Below are 27,281 nucleotides of genomic sequence, written 5' to 3'. Positions count from 1 at the left end.
TTGGCTGTTGAGAACTGGCCATCATCTGGAAGCCTTACATAAATCATTTAATTGTACCTGCAGGGAAAAATTGAGATAATCTAAAGTATGTTCAAAAATATTGTTTGCCTAACAGGTAACGAAATTATCTATATGACCAAATGTTTTATCCTATTTCAAAACTGTATTTTAAAGATATAAAAAATATCTCCATATTGTAGATGGTATCGTGAAAACCTAGAAGTGTTGGAAGAACACTGATGTTTGCCTGTCTAGTTACAAAGCTCCAATCTTCCAAGAGAAAAAGATTCGACCAACATAATAAGTTTATTTTTCTTTTCTTTTACAATAAAAAAACTTCAACCTTTAAACATTTACATCCTTGCCGTCCAATCTTCTGTCCAATGTATTTCACATTATGAACAGCTTCTTGTTTTGGACGCAGGTGTTAAAAACTGTAGTACGGTTTCATTGCAAACGTGCTACGTTGTTTCTCTACCACCTATAAAAACAAAAGTTTATGTTTATACAAACATAAAACGTGAAACATAAAATCCTGACACAAGAAAGTTGAGCCACAAGCCCTTTTCCAAAGATGCAAAATACGTTAGTGGAATACGCACCTGTCAGTAACTAAAATAAAACTAAGTAAATATGTTTACAAAAACAAAAATTGAACGTATTGATGATAAAAATCAATTGAATTGCATAAATAAAGAATTATACTTGATTTACTTCGTAGCAGTTAACAAATCGCCAGTTAGAAATTTGGCCCATGTGGGTTCGAATCCCTGTACGAAAGGATTGACTGTCCATGTACACATAGGGAAAGAGTCAAGTAAGCCCTTAACGGCCAGGCATGACCGAGACGGTTGTTACGCAAGAAGTAGTTAACAAATCTGAAAACGTAAGGCTAATGTTCATCTTCATCGAAAATCGGGTATCATTTGATGATAGATTTCGTATTTTCGTATTAACTCTTAAATTTGGCAAATGGATTATTCGTACATCCAACAATACGAAAATACTCGGTGCAAGTATATTGAGCAATCATCAAACGACTTAAAATGGTTAGTTCTGCGAAAAAGGAAGATAACTTTACTTTCTTATCCCCAATCGATTACCAAAGATCTTTCTTGATTCTTTTGAGCCCGAAAAGATTGATTAGTATGCCATCCTCGTTGCGTACATATAACGACGACTGCCAAATAGTACTATCGTGTTTCCGGCACGTCATTTATCTGTAGTCTAGATGTAGGCGGTCGAGAATTGGAGAATGCTTATCGAAGCCAATTGGATCCATGAAGTATGTTTTTATTGGGTTGGCTATTATCCAAATGCTCGATTTATTGAATAAGAATGCGGTTGTTATCCAAATGCACGAAAAAAATATGTAACAATATGGAACAGCAAACAGTAAAAAACTTCTGGTACATTTTTAAGGTTGTTCCTTTGCATGCATAATATACGCATTCAAAAGTCGTCTACAAAAAGGATTTAACATAAAGTATACCACCCCAGCTAGTAAAGTTAAACAAGTGCTATAACCACAGAAATATTGACATAGACACAGGTTGCGGTCCGCGAACCGGCAATTTCAACGCACGACGGTTAGGTCTTTTGGGGTTGCAGCCGGAGACGTGATCCCTTAATCCCTTTCTCCAGTGCGCCTTACACGATTGACGCTTCGCCCCGGGCGGATGTAGGGAAAGTTTGTATGGTTGAGTATGCTGTTGCTTTCGGCTCCCGGCTGTGCTATAATTAATTGCTTTTGTGTTAATAACGAACCACGGTGCGGGAACTCTGAAATATCACTATGGTAAAAATAAAGGTCTGATCGGAGTTTCGTACGTCACGTTTCGGTAGACTAGTTCCACGGCTCCCTTTGATTGCGCTGTTTATTAATGTTTCTTGTTAATGCCTTTCTTGAAACCTGTTCATAGGTTTTACTTTCTCTAATAAGTTTTGAAAATTTAATGGACGTCCTGGCGAATTTTGCGCAGATTTTGAAATGAATTTTAAAATCCAAAATAATTCTTCAAGATGAAAATACTACAATCATAACGAAGTTAACCAGATTGCAGTATCAATAAAAAAGAGTAACGCAAATTCGAAACCAGATCTCGCAATTACACAAAACAAAACGATTAAATCAAACCGAATCCCCGAAAAACCGAATCAATATGGGTTCTAATGAACAAGGGTAAGATCAAGTTGAAAAAGAAAAGAAAATAAAAAGATTAAAATACCTATAGCTTAATATTCAGCATAGTATATAGTCCGCTTAATATATAGTTCGCTTGGTATATTTTTTTCCGGTGGTGGCACTATCCGGTGAAAGCAGCGAAAGGTAAATTGGTTTGACGTGATCTTTTGAACGAATTTGGTTCACAAAGCAAATGCTTGTGCGGTAAAAACGAATTTCTTCATAAAATTGAAGTTAAGGACTATATTAATATCGCGTGTACAGAATGGCCTAACAAGTTATGAGGATAAAACGTAATCTTATGCTTTTCGAAAGATTTATTCATGTTTGTCTTTAAATAAATACAAATAATCTACGCCTCTCAAAACATGCGCCCTTTTAGTTGTATTCGAGAACAGCGTTCAGGAAGAAGATAGAAACAGCTTAACCATAGCCTTTTGATGAGAATGGAGTCGAGTTTTCCTTTAGCTACTTGTTAATCCAACACCAAAGTCTGAATTAAAAGATAGCTTTAAAAAAAAAACGTCAAAAAAATTTGATTTATAAATTTTCAAAAATTACCTCGCTGGATGATTCTAACATGATATGACAAGTTTTTAGACAAGGCGAAGATTACGTCACAAGGAAAGTGCGTCTGTTAACACTTGATAGATATCGGTTCGTACTTCATCAAAGTCCAACACGATAATAGGTCTATTTAACTTATTAATATACTATCATGGTGAAATAACTTTTTATTACACAATTGATAACACAATAGATTAAGTTCGACGAAGCGCACAGCAACGACCACAGAAGCATATCGGGCACAATGTTACGTCAAGTTAAGGATTTGAGCTGGAGGACAAGTGCTGGTGACCGAGTTGGTCTTTTGATCATCAAAGAGAAAACAAAAATACAATGTCCATTATGTGTAGTCGGCGTGTACAAAGCGCAGCAGCCAATGGAACTAGAGCACGTCATACGAAAGACTCAACGCCATATATTTTATTTTGGCATCATTTGACCTTGGTCACGATGACTCCATTATAACAAAGACAAACACAATCAGGACAACTTTCACCATGAGCACAACGAAGCAAGGCCGCCACAATGCCACAAAATTGGCCACATTTTTGCGCCGCAGACAGAAATGAATCTTTCCATTTCTACATTCTTGTCGCCCCATAAATATGTTCACCCATCGCGTTGAGGCTGACTGCTCAATTCCGGATGATTCTCCATTATTTTCGTTACTTGCCAAGAGAATACCCGTTAGACGTCGGGAGGACGCAAAGTCGAACAAAAGTAGAGCGATGCTTTCCTCTTTCAGTGTGATCCTTGTGCATGACGCCGTTTGATGTTCTAACAAATGACAATAGTGTGTGGCAATTAATTGGCGTTTAACGAGTTGAATTTATGCTCCACGCACTTGTACCCCGTGTGCCAATTTATCACTAGAATGAAACGATTTGTCTTTTCTGGTTTATCTACCATCTTAGTACAATAAAAGGTGAAATTTAGTAAACGATGAAGATAGCTGCTATGTGAAAGTAATGTGTGGAATTTAGTATTGCACTCATTTGTTCATATCCTTCGATGAACAAAAGTTATTCAAAGTCCTGTGAAGAAATAAAGAAACACATGTAAATATATCAATTTCTATTACACGCGAATATTAATTTCGTCGTTTCACAAGTAGTTTTATTCAATTGCGATCCGTTGATGAGCGTAACTGATTACAACTCAAAAGAGCTAGCTCATCAATGCAAAGATAATTCGTTAACAAGCAGTGACATGGTGCGAAAAGGTTGGCTTCATTCATATTCAATATTCAAAGTTCCCAAGCCCATCGTGTATAATTTAATCCAAGCACATGTTGGTTGCTTTCAAAGCTTTTCAAAACAAATGAAACATGCTTCCTACCGAACGCCAGTATGGAAATTGGTCATATGCCAAACGATTCCCAGAACCAACCTCCGGTTAAGCTTCGAGCAGGCAATCAACGTTAGTCCGGAACAAATGTCGTTAAACGGAAATACAATCTCATCGCACATCAAATAATCCTTTGAAGCGATTGATCGATTGAGTTTACGTAAAGTATCGGTGAGGCATTTTTCAACAATGAATGGTTAAACGTTTTGAACTTAGTTTTACGTGGTAAAGGGAGATCGAAAAGAAGAGCTTACACAATGTTAAACATTGGGACTGAAAATACAGTCAGCAAATTTAAGAACGGATGAGATAGTGCAATTCTAATGTTTGTGTTAACATTGCATATTTTATTTTAATGTGAAAGACAAATCAAAGCAACGTAAAAAAGCAAGAATTCATAAATGTTATGTTTAAGCAACAATATCAGAATAGAAGTTAAAAAAAACCCGAAAAAGTGTTTAAAAAGCAAATTCATACAATTTTTATGACACAAGTACCCTTTTTAGTTTTTAACTTTTTTCTGAAAAGAACAGGATAACGCAGAGTATTTTGTCATAGGACACCTATGTGCACATGTATTCAAATCATACTCGCAGTATCATCGAGACAGAGCCACTGTTTCTTTTTCTATTGGTTGTTTATGTTTTCCCACGATTATGACGTGCTTGTTTATATTTTTCTACGATTATGACGCATTACGTAGGACAACCCCCGCTAATGGTTGAATCGCACGAACATTGCACCAAGCTTTAACGCCGTCGGGTGTTGGGCGACGTTTTCCGTTCATTCCGTGAAAAACTCACCGCGGGGAACCGTGTCGTCACCAAGCGTTTCCACAAAGGGAAATGATGCAAACGATGCTTGTGTTTCTTCAACCATCGTTATCACACTGGGTGAGGCCTTAGTGCTTTTCAGCGGAAGGTCTCCCACAACCATGCACCGTCCCGCTGATGGCTGCGCCCGTTATCTAGCATTATGACATGGTTTCTCGATTTAACGTTCCGAGTACAGTAAAGGTAACGTGTGTTTCATAGAGACGTAGTCGACAGACGGGCAGGCAAGTAGTAAATATTTTCATTTCATTAAACTTTCCTTTCCGTGCGCATGGTTCGATACCTTTGAGGGATAGTGCGGTAAGTGTACACCTTAACAAAAATAATATTGTAAACTTGAGGTGGATTCTTCGAAAATACGAATGTTCTGCTTCGTTATCAACAACACTAATCTAAAAGGTAAGCATAATTTAGTACAACTTTTTGATATGGAATTCACTAGTTTTGAAAATATCACCTTTTTTAGTTATATAGTTTTCATAAGATATTGAATTATTAAATTATTTTTAAAATCAAAATCATGTACTTTCCTAAGCATATCTGAGCTTTAAGGAATTGAAATAATAATAAACAAAAATTATACATAAACACACAGAATGTGTACGAATGCCTCGACTTAACAGAGACAGAGAGACTTTCCTAGATGTGACACATCGTATGACTGAACAGAACCGGATGGTTTTTAATCATTTCGTCCTCGCTCCACGTAGCGTGGCCAATCGATAGTTGGATCACATCGGGAGCATCTTGTACGTTCTTTGATGCACAAATTTACATACAATATGACCATGTGTGGAGGCTGAACATTGGGCCATGATGTGGGCCCGTTTGGTTAGGACGGTGATGGATGGAATGGCATGAGTTCATGCTTTAAGCGTGCGTGTTAGCTGTCGGTTTGGTTGCAAGTATTCACTGTGGGCGGTTTGGTAGGTCAATGTTAAAAAAGGGTAGCTCAAGTGGTCCGTGAGCTTTCCGGCCAACCGGTTAACCTTTCACACGGTTAACAAGTGTTTCGTGACGACGTTGGACGCATCGGTTGGAGCTAAATATGTAGGCCTAGGAAAAATTAATGAAAGTCTAGAGTTTATGAAGAACCACTCGATGTGGATCTACCAAAAGCCATTGGAAAAAGTTAAGTACACTTAACCTGATGCAACTAGTTCGCCAAAATCATTTTTGTATAGATTATTCAACGCTTCTTATTTGACATAATGTTATTTTACATACGATAACGCTTTATTTGTATTTTTTATATTCCCAATCCAAAATCAGTATTCCCAATCTAAAAGTTATCAGCCATATATCATATTTTAATTATACAATAATAAATTTAACGAACGAATGAATGTATCTCTAGTTAGGCAATTTTAAAGCAGAACAAACAATCGTTCAAACCAATCTTTTATACATTATTAATCACTGGAAATAAAGTTAACATACAAAACTTCAGGCTATTTTCAGAATGCATTTTAAGAATTTTGTAACGAAAATCTTATCAATGGAGACGCCTAGTACTTCAAAGATTTATTAAGTTTCTTTGAATTTTCACCATATTTCTTGCGAATGCGCTTAAGATTTGTGTTTATTTTTTAACAATGCTGGAAAAAAATTTAGTTACTTCAAAGACACCTTCATAGTGGAGCTTTCCCATCCAGACTCATAGACTATGTTATAGGAAAAACAACTCTCAGAACAGGATCTAGAGCATTTGCCTTTACTAGCAGTATTCTGGGAAAAACCGGTTATATAGAGATTTAAAAATACTGAAGAGTAATTCAATTTACATCCGATATCCTTGAATCTGTCTACGTAACTCGATCAAGAACCTTTCGAATGTGATACAATTTTTACGGTATCGAATGGCACGGCCGCATTGAAAGTAGGAGATTTATTCTTATTTTTCATTTCTTGGAAGAAAAGCAGAAATATCGACAGCGCCACTCACCTTCATCCTCATCACCGGTATCTACTGCGGGTCGGCTGTTCTCGTCCATTTTCGTGCCGTTTTCCTCTTTCGTCGTTTCCTGCTCAACCTGCTGGGGTTGAATCCTACCGGTGCCCGACTGTTTAGTGACACTTTTAATTTTCCTTTTCCACCCCGCGGCGGATCGCCCATTATTAGCGCGTTTTTCGCCCTCCAGTCGCAGTTCACCATCATCGCCAACCTCGTTGCTACCACTCTCGCCATCAGTTTGTTTTCCCTTTCGTTTGAACACCTTCAACCAGCCACAAAAATTCATCGTCGTTTGCCGATGGCGGCTTTTCATCCACTGGTGACGGCAGCAATTTTCACAGCACCATCAGAAGCGGTGGCCAGGGTAAAGGCGTGCCAGATTCACACGGTTTTTACACCTAGCCTCGGTTGGTGCTGCTGCATACGATGCGTTGAGAGATGCACAGAGTGCATGTTTGGTGGTTCTAACGTTGCGATCGATTTTCAAACGCTCAGGGCCACCGATCGGATGTGTAGTGTCGAGTCACCACAAGAGCATAGCTGTCTTTGTAGACCGGAATGATTGGAATTTGCTTTTGCCCCCACCTAGAATTGGTTTCCATCATTCGCCCGTTCAGTCCTACGTTTATCGGGAGCTTTGGCTTACTCATGGCCCTGATGAAGCCCGATGCATTTGGCACTGACATCAACAACCTATCACCAACCATTTCCACTGGAATGAGTTTTTACACCAGACCAGAACATGCACATCATCATATTTAACCATCATTCACGATGCTCAGAACAAAATGCACAATTTAAACTATACAACCAAGTACATTTAAAAAAATAAAAAATAAAGTGTTCACTTATGTTTTTAATACATAACTAAATTTTCTTTGTTCAGTGCATGCAATTAGCATTTGGGAGTGTATCCAATTAAATTATGTTATGAATGCATTTGGTAGTGAACGGCTGCCTCCAAATTATTAAGCCATTTTTAACGTTTCCACTTACTCGAATCGCAAACCAACATTTTTAATCTGCCCATGTCACACTTTAGCAATCGTTGCAAGCAGTCACATGATTGAGTAACAGCTAGCAGGCTTCAGTCGTCAGGTTGGACCTAAGCGGACCATCGAGATTTCATGGCTTTTGAAATTCAATTTCAAACCAATCAATCAATCATTCTGCAACCATTTTGTGTTTCCCTTTACCCTTCCCATGTCGTCCATGTGTGCACTCTGTGGAAAATGGTGGGAATTGGGAATACAGATGAAAACATTTCGATTTTGAAATTCATTTGACTCAAACGCCTTCGTGGGTTATTGACTATACTGATTGACAGTAACGTAAGTTTGTTGAAAACATGTTTCACTATCACGTTTATTGAAAATTGCCTGTTGAGCAAGTAGAACGATCAACAAGCTAATCCCAAAAATGAGTCACATAAATTCTACATGGTTTCACAGAGGTTGCTTGCAGATTCAAGAAAAAAACATATCTTTTTTGTTCTGTAAGAATTAAAACAATCCATAAATCCATTAATATAAAAAAGTAATACAATTGCCGGTACTTAATACAAAATATAAATTTCATCGTCCATCGAATAATTTTGAATCATTGATTGGGAACTTCAAAAAAACCAAGAAATTTTAAGTTGATTGTCGTATGAGTGTTCCAATCATTTTTTCACACAGAATATTATTGTTTGCGTTTCTGGAACCCTTAATTATAAGAACACTTAAATTCATTCGCACTTGCCGGTTGAATGTTATGAACTAACTTTTCGTTTCAGTAGCAGAAAATATAAATGGATTTTTATTGAGTACTGGTACTATTTTTTCACTACCCTATTGCAAACATATGTAAAAAAAAGAATAGTACATAGGAAGATTCAACGGGGTTCATGGCCCACGTAAAAGCGGCAAACAGCGTGCGATCTGAAATCGAATGTTTGCCGTTTCCGCTACGAGCTCGTAGTAATCAACGATTCTCTCACCCTCCGGAGGAAAAAAGGAAAAAACGCACACAGTTTCGGTGTTGTTTGTATTTTGACTCCGAGAAATGTTCCAGGAAAGCTAAAAGGTTTCTGCTAGGAAATTTATTTGCAAAACCGTATTTTTTAATGAACAAATGCCCTTTTCACTGTGCCTATGACCTACAACGGCATCTACAATTTCACGTTTAGCTCTGTTACTGTTACCACCAGCACTAAACACTAAATCGAACCAAATTTTCACGACTGAACCAGTACTGACACCACTGTGTGTCATGTCAGTCTTCCGTCCGAGGAAAAACTGAAACACGGATAGACTTTCCCCCCAGAGCGCCAGGCGCCAAATCGTTTTCCGTGACGTATGCTTCTGAGAGCCGCTTTTATGGTGTTTGAGCTTTTCCGACACTTATTGGAGAGAGACACACGTTACGGTGGAAAAGAGCTCGCGGTGTGTTGGATGTGACCTACAAGGCCAATGAGAATTTTCTCTTGTACCGGGATTAGCATGTTTCTCACATGTATTCTCCTCTCTGACTTGCTTGGTTCGGTTGAGCAGTTGTTCCATTTGCAGTTTTATCAATGAAAAGCTCACTTACACACCATTGGGAAATGGAAGCTCTAACAATTATTCCACGTGGACATTTTACTTGGAAAGAAACATAATTCAGCTAACGTGCATATCAGTTGAAAGAAAAACAAGGTGCAAAATTCTCTCGATTGCAAAAGTAAAAGTAGGATGGAAGAAAAAACCTCCAGCAATGGAAGTAAAATAAAAATTCGGATTTCTTCCTTATCTTAACAGCTTGGCGAAATTAGATCGTTTTGTAATATCGAAGAATAGATTCATGTTGGTTAAATACCTACCTGTGGCAGAACTGGACGATTGTTTTGGCAGGAGTTGTGACTGTTGGATGGGAGATTTAAGTGGTGAAGTTGAGGCATTGTTCACTTCTTTGTTCAGCATCGGTAATTGCAATTTGTCATTCCGTTCCATGGTTGATACTAAAATTTACAAAAAGAACAAAAGTCAAATATAGTAAGAATAGAGATTCGACAATTATTGTAATTTTAATTTGAAAGTTGACAATTATTAAATATATTAGTTATTCAATCATCAACCAGTTTTATAATGTTAAAATTTGTATGCCAAAATACGTAGATATAACCGAATCCTTCCATATACGGGATATTTTTAGGCCTCCAGAATGTTTTATAGTAGGTCCCTGCAGTACGCTAATGTTTGGGACCGAACGCTATCGCGTATATCGAGTTTTAGCGTATTGCGGATTTCCTCTCCCATATCGTTTATACTTCATACCAACGTATTGATTCAGGCCGTGTGTAATTCAAGCCATTGCAGTCACGGCCTTTAAACGGCTGTTGAAAACTGCGTATTAAAAACTCTATTCTACTAAAACAAAACAGAATAGACTAATATAAACTCAAGCAACAACGGTAAATGCTGTCATTTGTAAAAAAAATCGCATATTGCGAATTCGCGTACATCGAGTATAGCGTACTGCGGGGACCTACTGTAGTTTTCGTGCAACGATTATCAGTAGCAAGAGTGCAATGATTATGAGTCGTACTCCATTACTATTTTATTTAGATTGCATCTTCTTTTTGTCCTATCAAAGAGATTGCCAAATTCAGCTTCAAAAATGTTGGTAAATGTTACCCCTCCAGTGCATCTAGTTTAAAGAGGAACATTTTTACTAAACATTTTGAAAAAATATGATAACAATATTTAGAGTGTATGTTTCTGAATATTATCTCTAAGCCTGCATCCAAGAATAAAATCCAAATTCACATTTATATTAGCTTGGAAAACTAGCTTCAGGTTTAAGTTCAATTTCGATTCGCGGAGCGACTCCGTTCGCGTTCTGTGAGGTCCCATCCCGGTTGACAAAAGTTCAAATTTTTTCCAGCAAGTTTTTCCAAGGCAGATTGCTGGGACTCTTGCTGGAACTACATAGTACCAGCAACAATGTCAATTTCTGTCAACCGGGATTCAAATAACTTCTCATGACAGTTGATCTCATTTTTCATATTCTCAGCTCATTTTGTCTCGTCTCATCGCGTGATTAATTTGTAGGAACTAGGTTTTTTAAACTAAAAAGGCGGTTTATTCGCTCAGGATCTACATTTGAGGCACTCGATCGATCGTTTAACCAAAGGTGAAGTGCACAATTGAAGTGAACTCTAAATCTATACAAATAAAAAATAAACACATAAAGAAATTTCTACCGCTGTTGAGGAACGCTCTATTTAAACATTGAAAATTCAACACAAGAATAAAAAACCTAGCTACAGCTGTTCCCCGGAACTGGGTGCGCCTAACCAATTTTAGGAACGTTGCGTACCTAGGTTCGAAATTCTCGACACTATAATTTTGTAAACATGCATTTCATTCGTCGAACACCAAAGACAGTGCGAGGATCGCGTGCAGATAAGCGAGCAAAGGTACGAATTGCGCTGGGCAACTAGCTGATACTAGATTGATTGTGGACGGTATCGGTAAAGAAAACACCGTCTTGAGAAAACATTATTTTATTGTCAGCAGCTAACTGAGCTGTCCAAGGTCGTAGAGTGCTCTCTGTTTTGATGAAGTGCCGTGGCACCGTCGAGTGATTATTGTTTGTGGTGCGAATTTTGTGTTTATGGAAGTTTTATAAATAGCTGTTTTGTTGTCATTAAAAACATCAATGCCGGATGCAGGAATGCAATGGAAGTGTTAGTTGAGTGAAAATCGTAAAGCTAAAGGTTTTTGACAAATCCACGGGCGATCTTATGCAGATCTTTTTGTTAATCAATTTCACCAGAGTTCGTCTAATTATACATCTCCGGTGCACGATAGCGAAAACGAAAATACTGCCCCTGTCCTCAGTGCGGTATTGCAAGCAGGTGGTTTGCCTCAAAAACAAGCTGCCCATCGCTGAATGGTTTGTCCCAGCAATGCTTAGTCATTATCATCGATGTCGTCATGGCAAGTACGACGGTTCACATACGGGGTGCCGCTGCTGCCAGCAAATTGTGACCGTAACCGCCCTATGGAAAGCTGTAACGACGAGGAAGACGAAAGGAAAACATCGTGCAAAAACCGGTTAAAACAACAGTCGGCATTATTGCTGTACACAGCGAAAACGACGGCAAACTGTTGCCCACAAACTGCTGGCTCACTTGGCTATCTAATACACGCGACTTGTTGATTGAGCAATCTTTGTAGCAGGGGGGGCAAGAGAAGGAAATGTTCACGAAAAGCAGACTTATCAAAAGTCAACGGAACGTGAAGAAAACCCCACCACCTACCCTCCCCGCCACACCCCTTGCAACTGGAAGGTGCAGAGCATCTTGGACTGTTGATGACCTTGAAGTTCAAAAACCTTGAACCGGATCTGATAATTTATGCCGCCGCAAGGGCCACTCGTAAGGGCGTATTGAGAAACCCTGAATACTGGTTGGAGGATTGTGTTGTGGCGTTGCGTTCGAGCACTTTGATCAAGAGAACACTCAAAAGAAAACAAAACCATAGATCTGATCGTCGGAACACTACCGATCGATACTGATCCTACAGCGGCACATTATCAATCTACGTGTGTACACGCTTATATATAAAAGAATTGCGACATGCTCCACAAACCATTTGTTTTAAAGTTATTTAAATTCATACCAGGCAGCGACTAGAAACGAGATTCTTCAAGTCACGAACGGAAAAGTTAAATAATTGCTTGGGATCGATTCACCTACATAAATAATGTGTTATTAGGGAGATTACTTTCATGTTTACGAAACCAACAATCATTAAATAAGCATGGCACTTAATCTATGTGCAATGAGCAAGGTAGTGGACCTCCACATTATGTACCAATCTTTTTTTTTTAATACAATTTCGTATGTAAATTTTCATAGTAAAACGGTGCGAACTAGAATCTCTCACTCGTTTACTGTGTCCACTATTCGATGCAACTTCCTATAAGACTGCTGAGAAGAATCTATACGGTAAAACTAAACTGCTGTTATTATCGGGGTTGCATTGTGCCTTAAACTCAATCGAGACGTATTGGTGCGCTCAACCACTTCCCTGTAGGTGATAAGCGAAGTCTTATCTTCCACTGTATTTTGTTTAGCATCCATATCTACCCCTCGGCTTTGAAAAAACCGCGATGGAGAAGGGATACATGATTTATAGATGTGGGGAACCGGTGACGAGATACGGCAAAGTTCACATTGCGTAACGGATATGGATGGAGTGGCCATATGACTACGTGTTATGCTTTTGCTCTCTGCTTTCGGTGTCGATGTCAACCATTTTGAATCTTTAGTATGGTACTTTAGCACCGTGGGAATCGGGATAATCTCTTTGTTTTAATTTTACTCGCACTTCTTCGCAAGTATAATAAAGGTGAAATGTTTCTCCCACTGTACAGGAATCAAGTATTTTATAATTATAAAAACAATTTTATGAAGTAATTCAAAAGTACTCTGGGATGGATGTTGATTGAAATTTAAATAGTAATTTTATGGAAATAATAAACCCTTACTAAATACCGTTTCCATGCTAAACATACAGTTCAAATTTCGCCTCACTATCCGGTACTTCGTGAAACGTTTCCGCTTTCCCTCTTTCGCAATCTCAAACTGTAACCAGAAACCCTTATTAGCCACTTCCTTGTCGTCACGATGTGGACAGACTAAACGGTGACACTGGCCTTATTCATATTGTCGACGGTTGGTTAGGTTGCTACATGTACACGAATGGTTCCCATTTTTTTTATTCCCGATACGATCGTGGTCTCGAGTTAATTCTGAATGAGAGCATACTTGCTGGTGTTGTGAGAGTCTGTGTCCGTGGTACACACTTTCTTCCAGCATCGGACAATCGCACTTGCCTGAACCACACTCGCGGCCTCCGTCTCTGCGCGGAAAAATGCTTAATTGTGCCGTTGCATTCGCCTCTGTTATTATTAGCCAAACGAACGACGGCGTTCTGTGTCATTGGCGATAGGAGGCGGATGGGCGGGCAGTGATTCTCAACTGTATCGTCCAACGCAACGATCGGAACGAACGGGAAGATAGCGTTACAAAGTAGAAAATAAACCGTGCAAGACGTGTGCAAAAGTGAAATATACTAAACGAGAACCACCCATTCGATTAATTATTCACTAGTTTATTAATCTAGCAAACAAGTGGACAAATTGGTTTTAAAATCTCAAACCAATTTTAGCAATATGAGAGAACTTGAACTCCTTCTCAAAGACACATTTGCTTTAAAACGAATTATTTTATTAAATATATTTTCTTCTACTATCCTTCACTTCTTCTTTTAAATCGTGTTTAGATTGATCTCCGTACTTTGCAAAATCTTATCCAACTGAACCTATGAGAGTGCGGGAGAAGCTGAAACACAAGGCCAAGGATTTCCTACGCACGCTCGGCGCATGTGGTGCCGGTGAACAGTCCCACCGCAAACAGATGGAAGCCCAAACGAAACAGAATCTCCAGGAGCGGCGCAAAGCCCGCTCGTTGGTCAAAACAGTCATCAATGTCGTGCACAAGTTTCTCGTTCTACTCGTCCGATGGTTGTCGCGCACGGTATACGGCGAACATGGTAAACGGATGCCACCGATCACCAACCTCATCCTGATGGAGTCTGCCACCTCGCTGGCGGCGAAGATTCGCACTCGAAAGGTACATTTGTTCGTTTGTATTTGTGCGTACCATAGCAGTGATTGACTGATAATTAATTGCAACCTTCCCCATTGTCCGGACCCTGGATTTCAACGTACACAACCACAGCTCACTAGCGTCGAAGTGACTCAAGCATTTATTGACCGATGCAAGGAAATCAACCCACTGCTGAACTGTGTGGTCGACCAGCGTTTCGATGAGGCTCTGAAGGATGCGGAACGAGCCGATAAACTTGTCGCCTCCGGGACGATGTCCGTTGAGCAGCTCGGGCGTGAAAAGCCGTTCCTGGGCGTGCCAATATCGACGAAAGATTGCATTCGAGTTCAAGGTATTGTATTGCCGTTGGTTTGATGCTTCCCTGACCTCGGTTTTACATGGTTTGTCCTTTTCCACTGTTTTGCAGACCTGTTGCATACGTCCGGAATTTGGAATAGGCGCAACATACGCGGCGAAAAAGATGCTCGCGCGATGGAGCTGATGCGTCGAGCCGGTGCCATTCCGTTCGCACTGACAAACGTATCCGAGTGTTGCATGTGGTAAGTGGCGTAGCGTCAACAACTTTAACGATTTTTTGTCTATTAACATTGTACTTCGACTTATCTTGTTTCATCCTTGCCTTGGCAGGTGGGAAAGTGTAAATACCATCCATGGCCGATCGCGCAACCCTTACGATACCAACCGTATCGTTGGAGGTTCGAGCGGTGGCGAAGGGTGCCTTCAGGCAGCCGCCGGTTCTGCGTTTGGGCTCGGTTCCGATATTGGCGGTTCGATTCGTATGCCGGCCTTCTTCAACGGTATCTTTGGTCACAAGCCGTCGAAGTTCATCGTGTCTAACGACGGCCAGTATCCGATAGCGCTATCGGAGGAGCAAAATTCATTCCTTGGTAAGGAGATAAGATTTGAGTTTCCTTTTTTTATTGTGAGGGGTTACAAAGGTCTTTTACCTTGGTTTAAGGTTTTTTTATGTCTAACTTAGCCGACTGTGTGTTATTGCCGGGATACTTGAGACTAATCACAGCTTAAGTAACTTGTCCACCACAGACACATAATGTTATACATGGATGATAAATTAATTATTGGTACAAATCATTGTTAAATCATTTTGAAGTAGAAGATAAGATTTTCACATGAATGCTTTTTTCAGGGATCGGACCGATGTGTCGCTATGCCACCGATCTGAAGCCAATGTTGCGTATTATCTCGGACGAAAACGCGAGTAAGCTGCGCCTAGACGAGCCGGTCGATCTGAAGCAGGTGAAGTTTTTCTATCAAATCAACGATGGTGGCGCCCACCTGGTCTCCCCGGTGGACATGGACATACGTGATGCGATGGAGAAAGTGATGGGTCACTTCCGTACCACGGTCAAGGCCGAAGTGAAAAAGGTATACCTGGACAAGATGCGCAAATCCGCACCGATTTGGTTCGCCAACATGAAGACCCCGTCCAAGGTCGGATTCGATGCACAGCTGGTAAATCTAGAGGGTAAGGCTAATCCGTGGCTCGAGCTGGCCAAGTGGCCGTTGCGCATGTCCAACCATACGCTCATCGGTATCATGACTGCGCTGACCGAGCGTGCCGGTGTACAGTACGGCACGGAGCAATATCAACACTGCGTTCAGCTGAAGCAACAGCTGTTGGCCGAATTTACCGAGATGCTGGGAGAGAACGGGGTGTTCATCTACCCGACCCACCCGACCGTTGCCCCGTACCACAACGAACCACTGATCCGGGCGCTCAACTTTAGCTATACCGCGATTATCAATGTGCTGGGTTTGCCGGCGACAGCGGTTCCACTTGGTCTGGGACGCGAGGGGCTCCCGGTTGGATTACAGGTGGTAGGAGGAGTGAATCAGGATCGTCTTTGCCTGGCTGTGGCCTGCGAACTGGAACGTGCCTTTGGTGGATGGGTTGCACCAGAGGTGAAAGCCTAAAAGCCTTTACTAAACTAGACTGGACTATTATTTTTTTGTGAACACAAGTTGGTTGTTCCAATTAAAACAAACATGGATATAGATGTATTTTCTTGTTTTATGTTTTTGAATGAAATATACTAATATATGTATTTTATGAATGGGATCTTCTCATGTTGTTTTTTCGTGTTAATATAAAAAAAATATATTTGTCATGATATTGAAAACATTTTACAAGCGATAATAGCAAATCAGGAGTAATGATCATGAACATTAGTTTATTGTGCTTCAAACACTTGTAAACATAAACCTTGCAAAACTATGAGAAAAATTATAACCCTACAACACTCTCCATTAACTTTTTCATAAACTATCCTCGTATGTATTTGCGTGTGTTTCATTCATAAATCACACCGAACATTTCAGCAGGGTTATTAATAGATAGAAATGTAACTGCTAATTTTCCACTTTCAAAGCCAATGTATTGTGGGGTACATTTTATAAAGAATTAGTTAGAAACCTATCATTCCATAAACAGAGATCGGTGAAATAGACAACTGTTTTTTCTGTTATTTAATCTTGCCGCCAAGATTCTCTATAATCCCTAATATATCCTCTCGCTTGGCGCGTATGACGTCGTACCGGGTACTGCGAACTCCCTCGATTTTTCCTTGCTTCCGTATCTGTCGGGTGACCGTATCTACCGTGCACAGGACATGCACTCCGCAATCATATCCATTGCTCTGCTGTAAACATTCACCGCTGCGCATCTGGGCTTCAGGGCAGTGCAGGGCCCGCTTCAGTATCGCTACGAGGTGGCGGGCGTGCTCCGAGTTTGCAGTCCGCGATGAATCGAAATGGTAGAACGTTTTCTCTGGGCGCGAAAAGACGAGCAAACTCCAGTGCGACCCGCCGGCCTGGTCCGCGACGACGTTATCGTTCAGGGCAAAGAAGAGAAACGATCGATCCTGCGCACGCAACGGATCCAGGAAAATGCCAACCTCCTCTGCCGATACCATCCGAATGCATTGCGTGACCTCCGGACTGACGAACAGCAGGTCCGCATCGTTCTCGAATATTTCATTCTCGAGGTACTCAAAGTAGAAAGAAATGATCTGATCGTTCAGCCAGTACGGTCCCTTCAATAGATCTACATCCGACGAACGTAGGCAAGATTCGTGGTAGCTAAGGGCTATATCGTCGCTTCGCTGGGTAGACATTTCACTGGTATTGCCGTACTACTAATGATTCGTCTCGTTTACAACACGATATCGAATGCCGAGTTCTTTTAGTATCCGAAACGAAACTTTGGGTCTGGATTTTATGGCTCAGAAGGAAAAAAGTACCGGCACCAGCTAGAAACACAACATCAGGCAAGAAGAGCTGTTTGTTTTGATAGTTCTCTTTTGTTTTGACAGTTCATAAAATTGCGCAACAAATGTGACAATTTTTTTTAGGATTATACGCGAGGTGAGTCGTTTCCGGACTTACCTGTGAGATGCGAAACGTGAATAAAAATTACTCGATAATACTCTGCCACTACTTGCAACTGCACTGTTCACTTCTAGTAATTGATTTAACTTAACGTATAAACACCATGCCACTCTGAAGCAACGAATTTCTCGTCGGTATTTTCAAAGAAGGCGAAAAAGGACTTGATTACAATTGATTGCAGATGTTTTGCATTCGCTAGAGGGGAGACATCCAACCGGAACAATGAATCAGTTCCTAACTCGACTGATAAAAGAGTAATGTATTAATACCGTTTATTGAAAGATGCAATTGTTTTGGTATGGTACAAATCAAGTTTAATTTGTTCAATGCTCACTCAATTATTATTTGACTTTGGTTTAGATTCAGTTTTATAAATGTAGTGATACGTTAAAAAGATTTCCCCAAGTTTGCGAAGCTGATATAGTGAGATGGTACTTGTGTTATGAGTTTATTAGCTCACGATAGTGAGAATTTTCAATTTTCATTTCATTACAGTGTTTTCAAACGATCTTCGCACATACATTGTAGATATGTTTGACTTCTTTTTATCTATTTTTCTTTGTTCTAAGCAAAAAATCAACAATTAACTTATCCATTTATCCAAGATGGAGCTAAAATTATATTTGTGTAACCTATAACAGAACAGAATTCGAATTAATGGTAAATTATCCCATTTTAATAAAAGAAGAAAATTTTATTGGCTTGCACTTTTCTCTTGGAAGGGTGCTGAAATCTTGGCTCTATTTTATGCTATCGGTCCCGAGCGTTAATCTTCTGTAATGTTCTGTAAATTACATAAAAAGGTGTATAAATGTTCATAAACATCTTCATTCCATGTACAATATATGGTTAGTATATAGCGCCTCTGAAGATTGAGAGAACTGCTTGAAACTTCTTCATGAGGTTCAATTTTTTACCAGTATCCTTCAATGTATTTCATCCTAAGAATAGTAAATTTTTGACTAAATGAATTCGGAAAGAAATTTGATTTCGAACTACGGTGGGATTAAAGTTGGTTACGTAAGAAAGATTAAATAGTATTGTCACCCTTGACTCATGGGGTCGCTGCTATCAGGACACACCAGGACAGATGTATGTCTGGTGATTATTATTTTGTTCTATAAGTATAAGAAGATGTATTACATGATAAGTGCTTCATCAGCACAATGTATGTACTCAATCTCAATGGTACTTATCAGTACTTAGCTAGTGATTTGTGTTCAGGAAGTCTTCCAAATAGTATTAATCTATTTTTTACCGGCGAACAAATTTATTATCAATTTAGAAAAAAGCAACATTTCACATAGTCTACACAATCCGGTTATATCTGGTTGGTACCTAGCACACGTCGGTTAGGAGATAGTTGAAGTTTCGTTTTCGGAGTCCTCTATTTGTTTTTGGTCTGTTCGAGGGTTATCACTATCGCGAAATAGGGAATTGGTACCAATGTGTTGGTTTCGAACCTATTTTAACTGCCACAATCAAATGTTGAATGTCGGTAAAAAAATCGAAACACCGATAACGATCTATCTTACACGATCATTTTCGATGCAAGCAATTAATTTCATTTTATTCATAGTGAAACTAGTAAAACAAATATGTCCTTAGAGTGGTTTTGGCAGAATGGCTTTGTTGAATGTGAGAAATATGACTTAAACATTTACAATGTTAATGTTTAAAATTCAATCACGAATTCAATTATGTACATATTTTTACGCTTAAAATATTTCAAGTTCACAATGATCTTTCAATATAAGAAATTGAAAATAAACCACTATTGAATGATGAAACACGTTTCTTAAGTTGAGGTTCTATTGTTCTGGAAAATGCTATCTCTAACCTAACGTTCGCGCAAACATTTTCAAAAACACTGCTCCTATTGAAGATGATAAGGTGCATCAAGATGCCATGGGCTAGCAAATAGTATGCTTCGGGCGAGCTGCGGTCGGAGTACAGGCTGTTGTAATGATAACCTTCGTGTGGCTACGTGCGGGATCATTGCGATGATAATACAACACACCAGAAAAGACTATAGCAGTATGAGTGGAGGCTAGTAAGATCGCATGCAGGCCGGATGATCAGCACCTATGGTCATAAAAGCCGAGCCGGACCATATGAACCTTTCCAGTCGTTGTTCATCCATCGATCGTTTCAAGAGTACAGTGTTTACTCCAAGCTGTCCCACACGCCATTTTATTACATATGTGTGTGTGAGAGATTGAGTTGGAGTTACCGGAAGCAGTTCTCAAAGACATTGTTCTTTACGTGTTTCGTAGGTGGCTTCGTGTGTGCGAAAGGACTTTGTGTTACATTAGCTGTGATTGCAACATCAAATCCCAATTTTAAGCCAAAGGTTACGCTTCATCTTCCTGCGAGAAGCACAACCACGTGTGCTACTGGTGGTTTTGATTGTAGAGTGATAGTTTACTGTGAAATCGAAAGGACCTAATTCCTCCGTCCATTTTTCCTGTTCGAGCCAACAACTGAATGGTGCTAGTGCAACCGAACAGAGTCAGTGCGAAAATCTTCCACTATTCAGGCTCGCTGAGCCTAGCGGACATTTTATTTGACTTTTGTGAAGGTAAGGAGCCGTCGGGCGGTGGTCTGTTTTGATAAGGAGCACGCTAGCGCGTGGATTTGCTGTTGTTATCTGTCGCTGGTTCGGTTTCATTCGTTTCATTTTTCTTCCTAGATTGCAACAAAATGGCCTGCCTGCCACAGTCAGCCTTTGCGGTGCACAAGATTCGCCAAGCGCAGAACGAGAAGGATCTCACGATCGCTCGTCTGACCGGCGACAAGCAAGGTCCGAGATATTTAAACAAAAATAGTAAGTTGCCAATACCGATGCCCGCTGCATGGGGTCGTTTACTGCTTGGGAGAAGGTTATCAGTAACATTATTTTGTTTCTTAACATTTATTTTCCTTCCGTCTTAGCTCTCGATCTAACTCCGGTGAAGTACAATGGAAAGCTGATGAACAGCATCTGGGGACTGTACAATCGCTATTCGCCGCATAACTTCAAGAAAAATAATGGTTCTGACGTCGGTTTCTTTGGCATGCAACAGCCGTAAGTGTGAATTGATCTTTAATTCGTTTTCCACTCACATACAATTTAACACATTCTCGCTTTTCTGACTCTTCCGATAGATTCGCTGTTGCATGCTCTCCGATTGAGAAACCATCGGTAGCTAACCCGGCCGATCAGAAATAAGACGGGCAGTTGGAGTCGTTATGCCGCTTAGGATTGCTATTTGGCAAATCAAATCAAAATCAGCTGTATAGAACTAAATGTGATTAATTGGAACAATACAACCATTGTACTGAATTTATAAATCCGTTGTTTTTGTTTGACTAAACCATACAAAGAATTTTGAATAATCTTTTTTTTCGTTTTTAATTTTTAATCATATTAACTACGTAAAATGTTTAAACGACAATTACCACAGTCCAATTTTTTTTCTCGTAATTGTAATGACAGACTGTTGGTTTAATTTTGTTTTACTTAAATTAAGATTGACCATATTGTTTTCCCATTTTCCCCGTTGAAACTCCCCAATGAAAATCACTTGGGTTAGTATGTTACCATTTTCAAAGGTTGTTCAAAATGTTTCTTCTAATTTCAACTCTAATTAGATTAATCGTGCTATCCTTCATTCGATCAGATCCTGTTTGACATTGCTTGCGAGCCATTTAAAATCATTTACCAAAGCTCTTACAAACTTTATTGTAACAGTAAGCCTGACAACTTGTACAAAACTATAGTTAAGCTGAAGTAGATTATTCACTTGTCATTGAACGTTAATTTTAATCTTCACCGTGTCACACGGATTTAGAATTTAACGGACTCGCAACCGTCGGATGAGAAATTTAAAATAAAAATGGTGCGAACTATGATATCGACGACTGCTGAGAAAAAAACAAGAGAAACTCACTGTACCAGGCCGGAATGATTCGAGCGATGATTTAAGGGTGAGGGTGGAAAACTAATTATCATCCACAACAACGTGAGAAGGGAGAGCGCAAAAGATAGGAAAAGGGATTGGTTTGGGCGAGGGTGGCAAAATGGGCTGCAAGGAAGAACGAGAGAAAGAGGGTGGCGCAGAAAACGTATTGTGAAGGGAAAAATGAAACAGCAATAAAACAATGGTAGATGGGTGTGAACGAGATGTATGCACCGAGAACGGGCTAGATGAGCGTGCGAGAGACGCTAGAAAATTCTGAGCACAGGAAAATGCCCTTTTTCACCGAATGCTCAATAGGGGGTGGTTTCATCAGTTTGAATTTGCACGTAGGCGAATGAACATAGCGTAATCACGGGTGCGGGTGTGCGATTGTTTTGGATTGTAAGGATAAAAATTCTGAAAAATAAGTCAAGCAGACGGTTCGGTGCCACTACGAACTTCGCACATAAATATCCAGCGCATCGAGAAACACGTTTTGCGTACGCGTTAGGGCAAGAAATTAACCCTTCGTAGACACTGTGTGACATTTGATTGTGCTAGTTTGGTGCGCGGTGCAAATCGAAAGAAAAAAGAACGATGGATATCGGTGGAGCATATGGTGGTGGTAAAGCAGGGGGTGCATTCGATCTGATTGCATTCGTGCAACGACCAACGGTCATACTGCGTGCCGTTTGTTGGGTTAGTATCAATTTTCTTCCCTGCAACCGGAAGTAGAAGCGTGGTTATTTAAGACAGTGGACAATTTTCGTGTCAAATGCTGTACATCAGCTAAGGATAACGAAAACATGTGACGTACGTGTGGAGACTAATTTGCAGTCGAACGCGTAAGAAAAAGTGGTGAAGACACGGATATGTCTAGTCGAAGGAAAAGGCTTCGGGATCCCTGTGTAAAATAATATCTACCGACCTCCTAAAGAATGGAACAAAAATCGATTTTTCTGATAGCCTCGTCTATCTTTCTCGCCGTTAGTCTCTCGCGTGAGCCTTCGTTCGCTCTAGGTTCACTTTCGAACACTCTTTCTCACCATTCTCTAATGAGCTTCCGAGGTGAAAATGATTCCTGCGAATTCGAATCCAAATTCGGTACGACTAAAAAGTTCTTAACCTACGACGCTTGGTCCTGAGTTATCTCTTATTACCAATTTATGACAGTAGTCAATTAAAAAAATTATACAACCATGTGTTTGATGCTAAAACAAACTATTGGAGATAGTGTGAATGGAATCATAGCAAAACTTAGGCTAAACAGAAACTGTTTAGTCATAAACAATTTGATGTCCAGGATCATTAAGAGAACATTCAACCGTTGCATGGTGGTTCTGCCTCATTACTTTACTTCCCATCGCTGTTTATATAACGCTTATGAGAAGAGTCCTCTTTGAACTCCATTTGTATTTTGTTTTGCCCATAGTGCGGCCAGCGACAGAAACATTCTCTGATTACAACGTTCCCGATCGTTTTGGTTAGGCCCTGCCATGGCCGTGCTGATCCAAACGTTTGGTGTTGCTGTGACATAATAATGTAGGAGGATGGTGTCGATGGTGACGCCTCAACGAGAGCGAGCGCTCGGCGCCACTTGTCAACTAGTGGGAAAAGCGGAAATGGAGCCAACCGCGCGGCAATCTCTCTGAAGCAATGGAAGAATTTCTCATGTGTTCACTTCCTGCTGCCGTTGCGCTCAGTAAGCTATTGATTACGACAGGGGAGGAGAGGTGGGGAGGATGTCTTTACTACCAACCGGATGGGTCCTTCTCCAAACACACCCACACACCCACACACTCACACACAAACGCTGGATGCATTGACAAACACTTATTCAAATACAAACATACACATTGCGTACGGACGGGTGCGTTGTTGGCGACAGCTTTATTTCGTTCTATGCCTTATTTTATTACTTCTCCCATCACAATCATTGCACTGTTCTGTTGGCTACTTGACGGGTGTTTTATTGATTCTGATGGCTTTGACGGCCAACTAGCACAGAGCAGTCAAGCTTCTACTGCATGCTCATTAAATAAGGCAAAGGAACTTTATTAACACTTAGAGAAAGGGGATGAGACAAGAACATGCCTTATGAAACAGCCAGCTCGAGATGTTGGCCAAGGATATCCTTCATTAGGATGAGGATGTGCTAGCGGTTTCGCTGCGGTTATACGAGAAACTGACATCACTTACGTCATTTTCACGTTTTTTACGCTGTGAATTGCTCATCTTTTTTTCCCACACGCACTTTGCGGGGAGCTCTGATCATAGGGAAAAATAAATTGACACCACTTAAATACCAATAAAATATGTTATTGATTGTAAACAGACAAACTTTCTTTGCAAAACTATCTACTATTACACTTTTGGAGTAAATAAAACGACCTTGAGTCGTATTATTTAAGTATTAGTACGACTTATCCCAAGGGTTTATTCCCTTTCCTAACGTCCTTAAGCCTGGTACCATTATTCATGAGTGAAAGCGTGATAAAATGGTTGCAAATTCTTCCTCCCCCTTTCCCGATTTGCACGTTACGGAATTCTGCCATCCTCAGACTCGGAGAGCAAATCCAATAGATGGAAAATTCGATCGATTGGCAAAGACCTGCTCCCGACGCTTTGCCGACATTCTTTTCTCTGTTCGAGGACCGTAGTCCAATCCCGGCACAAAGGTCGTATCTCTGCACCTGAAGAGCGCTCAAAATTTACCGTTTTCCAGCAATGCATCTTGGTCGACCGTTCTTGACGAAGCTTTGAATCTTGGGTCTTCTTTAAAATATGCCATTCTTCCATTATACTACCCTTGATTAAAATCCTTCGCTAACCCCCGTTTTTCCAACCCTCCCACTCGGATGTGCACACTCTTTAGCTATTTGCGATCATCGTGTTTGGCTGTGTTTCGTCCGAAGGCTGGCGAGAGGAGGCTAACGGCAAGGAGTACTGCATAATTAATCGCGACGGTAACGCCTGTAACTATGCGGTCGGCATCGGCGTGATCGCTTTCCTCGCCTCGATGGGCTTCATTGCGGGCGAGTATCTGTTCGAGCAGATGTCCTCGGTGAAGACGAGAAAGCACTACGTGCTGGCCGATCTAGGATTCTCCGGTAAGTGCCACCATGTGGAAATATTTGATGTGTTCGAAGGTGGCGGTTCTTTAGGCTATGGATCGCTTTAAACCTTAAAGACATGTTAAAGCAGCATCCAAAATTTTATTCCCCCATTTCTCAATGAACAAGTGGTCTTTTGGGTATTTATGAATTATAATATTTCGATTTATTCAGCTATTATACTTCGAGGTATCTTCCTTTATAAGTTTAATATTTTCAGAAATTATTTCAAATAGAAAAAACTAGTGCAAAGGCCAAAAATTGAACGATTTTGTATATAGTCCTATAAAGTAACTTCCTTCTTGTAAGTGACTATTCTGTATGCTATCTGTAGCTTACAAGCTACGATAGGCATGTTGACAATAGCATACAGAAATCAGACCCTTATGATAAGATTCTAGCATGTATCAATTAAATGTTACACCATTCATCCCCTTTAATTCAGGAGTTTTAGGACTGAAATAGAGTCCTTTGGTGTTGGTTTTATATCCCGTACTAAACCACACTTCCATATTTTGAAATTTAATTTCAAATAACAAATTTTCTTACCGTTTTTGTTGCCCTGACATGCCACGCCAACAAAACTTATCATATAAATATCAAATGAAAAGAACATCTGATCAACTACCATTATCAACTTTCAGCCTTCTGGTCCTTCCTGTTCTTTATCGGATTTTGCTACCTCACCAACCAGTGGGGAAAGGCGGACGACCCGCCCAACGGCGAGGGTGTTAACAACGTGCAGGCTTCCATCGTATTTTCATTCTTCTCCATCTTCACTTGGGCCGGTTGCGCCTACTTTGCGTTTTTGCGCTTTAAGGCTGGTGTGGATCCGTCGTTCTCGTCAACCTACGAGTCCGATCCAAGTGCAGCCCAGCAGTATTCGGCCTATCCGGCCTCCAACGACAACGATCAGTTCCAGGAGGCACCTTTCTCCGGTCAGCAGCAGCAGCAGCAACAGCAGAGTTGTAAGTCGCTACAGAATCAATGCAAAATTTACGGGTCGTGCATGTGCTTATGATATTTTCTTCTTTTCAACTCTAGCGGACTATTCCCAGCCTACCTACTAAATAATGCTCACTCGAATGTTTCCGTCGTAAACTCGGCTACAGGAGATCCAATGCTTCAAGTTGGAATTTGAAGGGCAGGTATGGGGCACAATGACCACCAGTGAGTCTGAAGCTAATACTTTACTATGGGCCACGAGCCTAAAAAAGGCAGCACAATGTTTAAAGAAAAGCATTCTGTTGAGCCTTACATCGGGTGGACTTCAGCTTCGGGTATCACTAGAATCATAGCAAAAGCAAATTTGGCGGCTGTTTTGTGCATATTACGGGCTGAATGTTTAAGTTTTGCTACGACATAGCCTACTCTGATTCAGTTTTAGTCGAACCACAGCCTCATCAGGAACAACGTACCGGAATCACCTATAATCATATTCAATCAACGGTTTTGTGACTCGAGCAAATTGGACGATCAGGATCTTGGTATCTTACCTTTAAGTATTTGACATTATAGAGAAATTTATGTTTAAGTTAAGCTCAATAGATAAATAGGTATCTAATCTACTCTTACAAAGGCAAGAATATTCTAACTTGCAGTCATCGATTTCTTTCTACGAATATGCCCAAAGCCCTACCATAATCTGGTTTGTGACAAAAAATAAACCAGAACCATCATAATTGCTTTGCAAAGAAGTTCCTCTAGGCCATAAATTAATTGAGGAGACACATTTTCCTTTCGTTTATTACACTTTTAAGGGCAGAAAAAGCCTTTCTCCCTAATTATGTAGTAAGAATTTAATATTTTGGAAGAGCAGAAATTTGCGGGAATATAAAGTTTTGAGAGTTATCACGATGCTAAGATGTTGTTGATAACACTTGAAAACTTATGTAGATATTCAACTTTTCTTGCTATGGTACAGATCGGTTGTATGTAATCAATAATTTTGTTTTAATATTAGTTCATTAATCGCCCATTAGTATAAAATAAGTAACAGAATAAAAAGACACAACATATATGGTCAGTGATTTCACTTTGTGTTTGTATGAGCATCCAAAAAGACTCTCTCGTGTGAGGGAAAACAGAAACCTTGTTTGTTTCTCAAGTAATTTCATTGCTAAAGTAGAATAAGCCATATCGTACGATTTTCCAGCCCACCTTCAACATAATTCACACATTATGCCATGCTAGTTTTGTTATACTATTTGGAATACTAGTTTGATTACAAGCGAAATTATTTTTAGTCAAAGAAAAAATTACATCTGAAA

At 40.0% G+C, this 27,281-nt stretch overlaps 5 protein-coding genes across 5 annotated transcripts in view; 3 read left to right on the top strand and 2 right to left on the bottom strand.

Moving 5' to 3' along the window:
• Positions 1–9,860, bottom strand: part of LOC131286216 (cytochrome b5 reductase 4) — a 29,786-nt gene extending 19,926 nt beyond the window's left edge. The window contains exon 1 of the mRNA XM_058315142.1: positions 9,729–9,860. Coding sequence (XP_058171125.1) covers positions 9,729–9,858 — 130 coding nt within the window. The 5' untranslated portion in view covers positions 9,859–9,860. The remainder of the gene's footprint in view (positions 1–9,728) is intronic.
• A 4,346-nt stretch (positions 9,861–14,206) lies between these two features.
• LOC131286767 (fatty-acid amide hydrolase 2) lies at positions 14,207–16,629 on the top strand. Its single transcript, XM_058315765.1, has 5 exons — positions 14,207–14,552; positions 14,661–14,880; positions 14,956–15,088; positions 15,177–15,436; positions 15,697–16,629. Exons 1-5 carry the CDS (start codon positions 14,244–14,246, stop codon positions 16,482–16,484), a joined length of 1,710 nt encoding a protein of 569 aa, XP_058171748.1. The 5' UTR covers positions 14,207–14,243; the 3' UTR covers positions 16,485–16,629.
• A 292-nt stretch (positions 16,630–16,921) lies between these two features.
• Positions 16,922–17,833, bottom strand: LOC131287356 (sentrin-specific protease 8). The gene has a single exon (XM_058316398.1). It carries the CDS (start codon positions 17,681–17,683, stop codon positions 17,033–17,035), a length of 651 nt encoding a protein of 216 aa, XP_058172381.1. The 5' UTR covers positions 17,684–17,833; the 3' UTR covers positions 16,922–17,032.
• A 2,611-nt stretch (positions 17,834–20,444) lies between these two features.
• Positions 20,445–21,195, top strand: LOC131285230 (uncharacterized). The gene is made up of 4 exons (XM_058314085.1): positions 20,445–20,538; positions 20,650–20,784; positions 20,892–21,024; positions 21,105–21,195. The coding sequence occupies exons 1-4, from the start codon at positions 20,445–20,447 to the stop codon at positions 21,166–21,168; spliced, it is 426 nt and encodes a 141-aa protein (XP_058170068.1). The 3' UTR covers positions 21,169–21,195.
• Positions 21,196–22,495: 1,300 nt separating this feature from the next.
• Positions 22,496–26,081, top strand: LOC131288581 (synaptogyrin). The gene is made up of 4 exons (XM_058317724.1): positions 22,496–22,597; positions 24,774–25,008; positions 25,656–25,979; positions 26,056–26,081. The coding sequence occupies exons 1-4, from the start codon at positions 22,496–22,498 to the stop codon at positions 26,079–26,081; spliced, it is 687 nt and encodes a 228-aa protein (XP_058173707.1).
• The last annotated feature ends 1,200 nt before the right edge of the window (positions 26,082–27,281 follow it).

Source organism: Anopheles ziemanni, chromosome 3 (assembly GCF_943734765.1).
Source record: "Anopheles ziemanni chromosome 3, idAnoZiCoDA_A2_x.2, whole genome shotgun sequence".
Classification (NCBI taxonomy): Eukaryota; Metazoa; Arthropoda; class Insecta; order Diptera; family Culicidae; genus Anopheles; species Anopheles ziemanni.
This window is presented reverse-complemented; position numbering and strand designations above follow the sequence as displayed.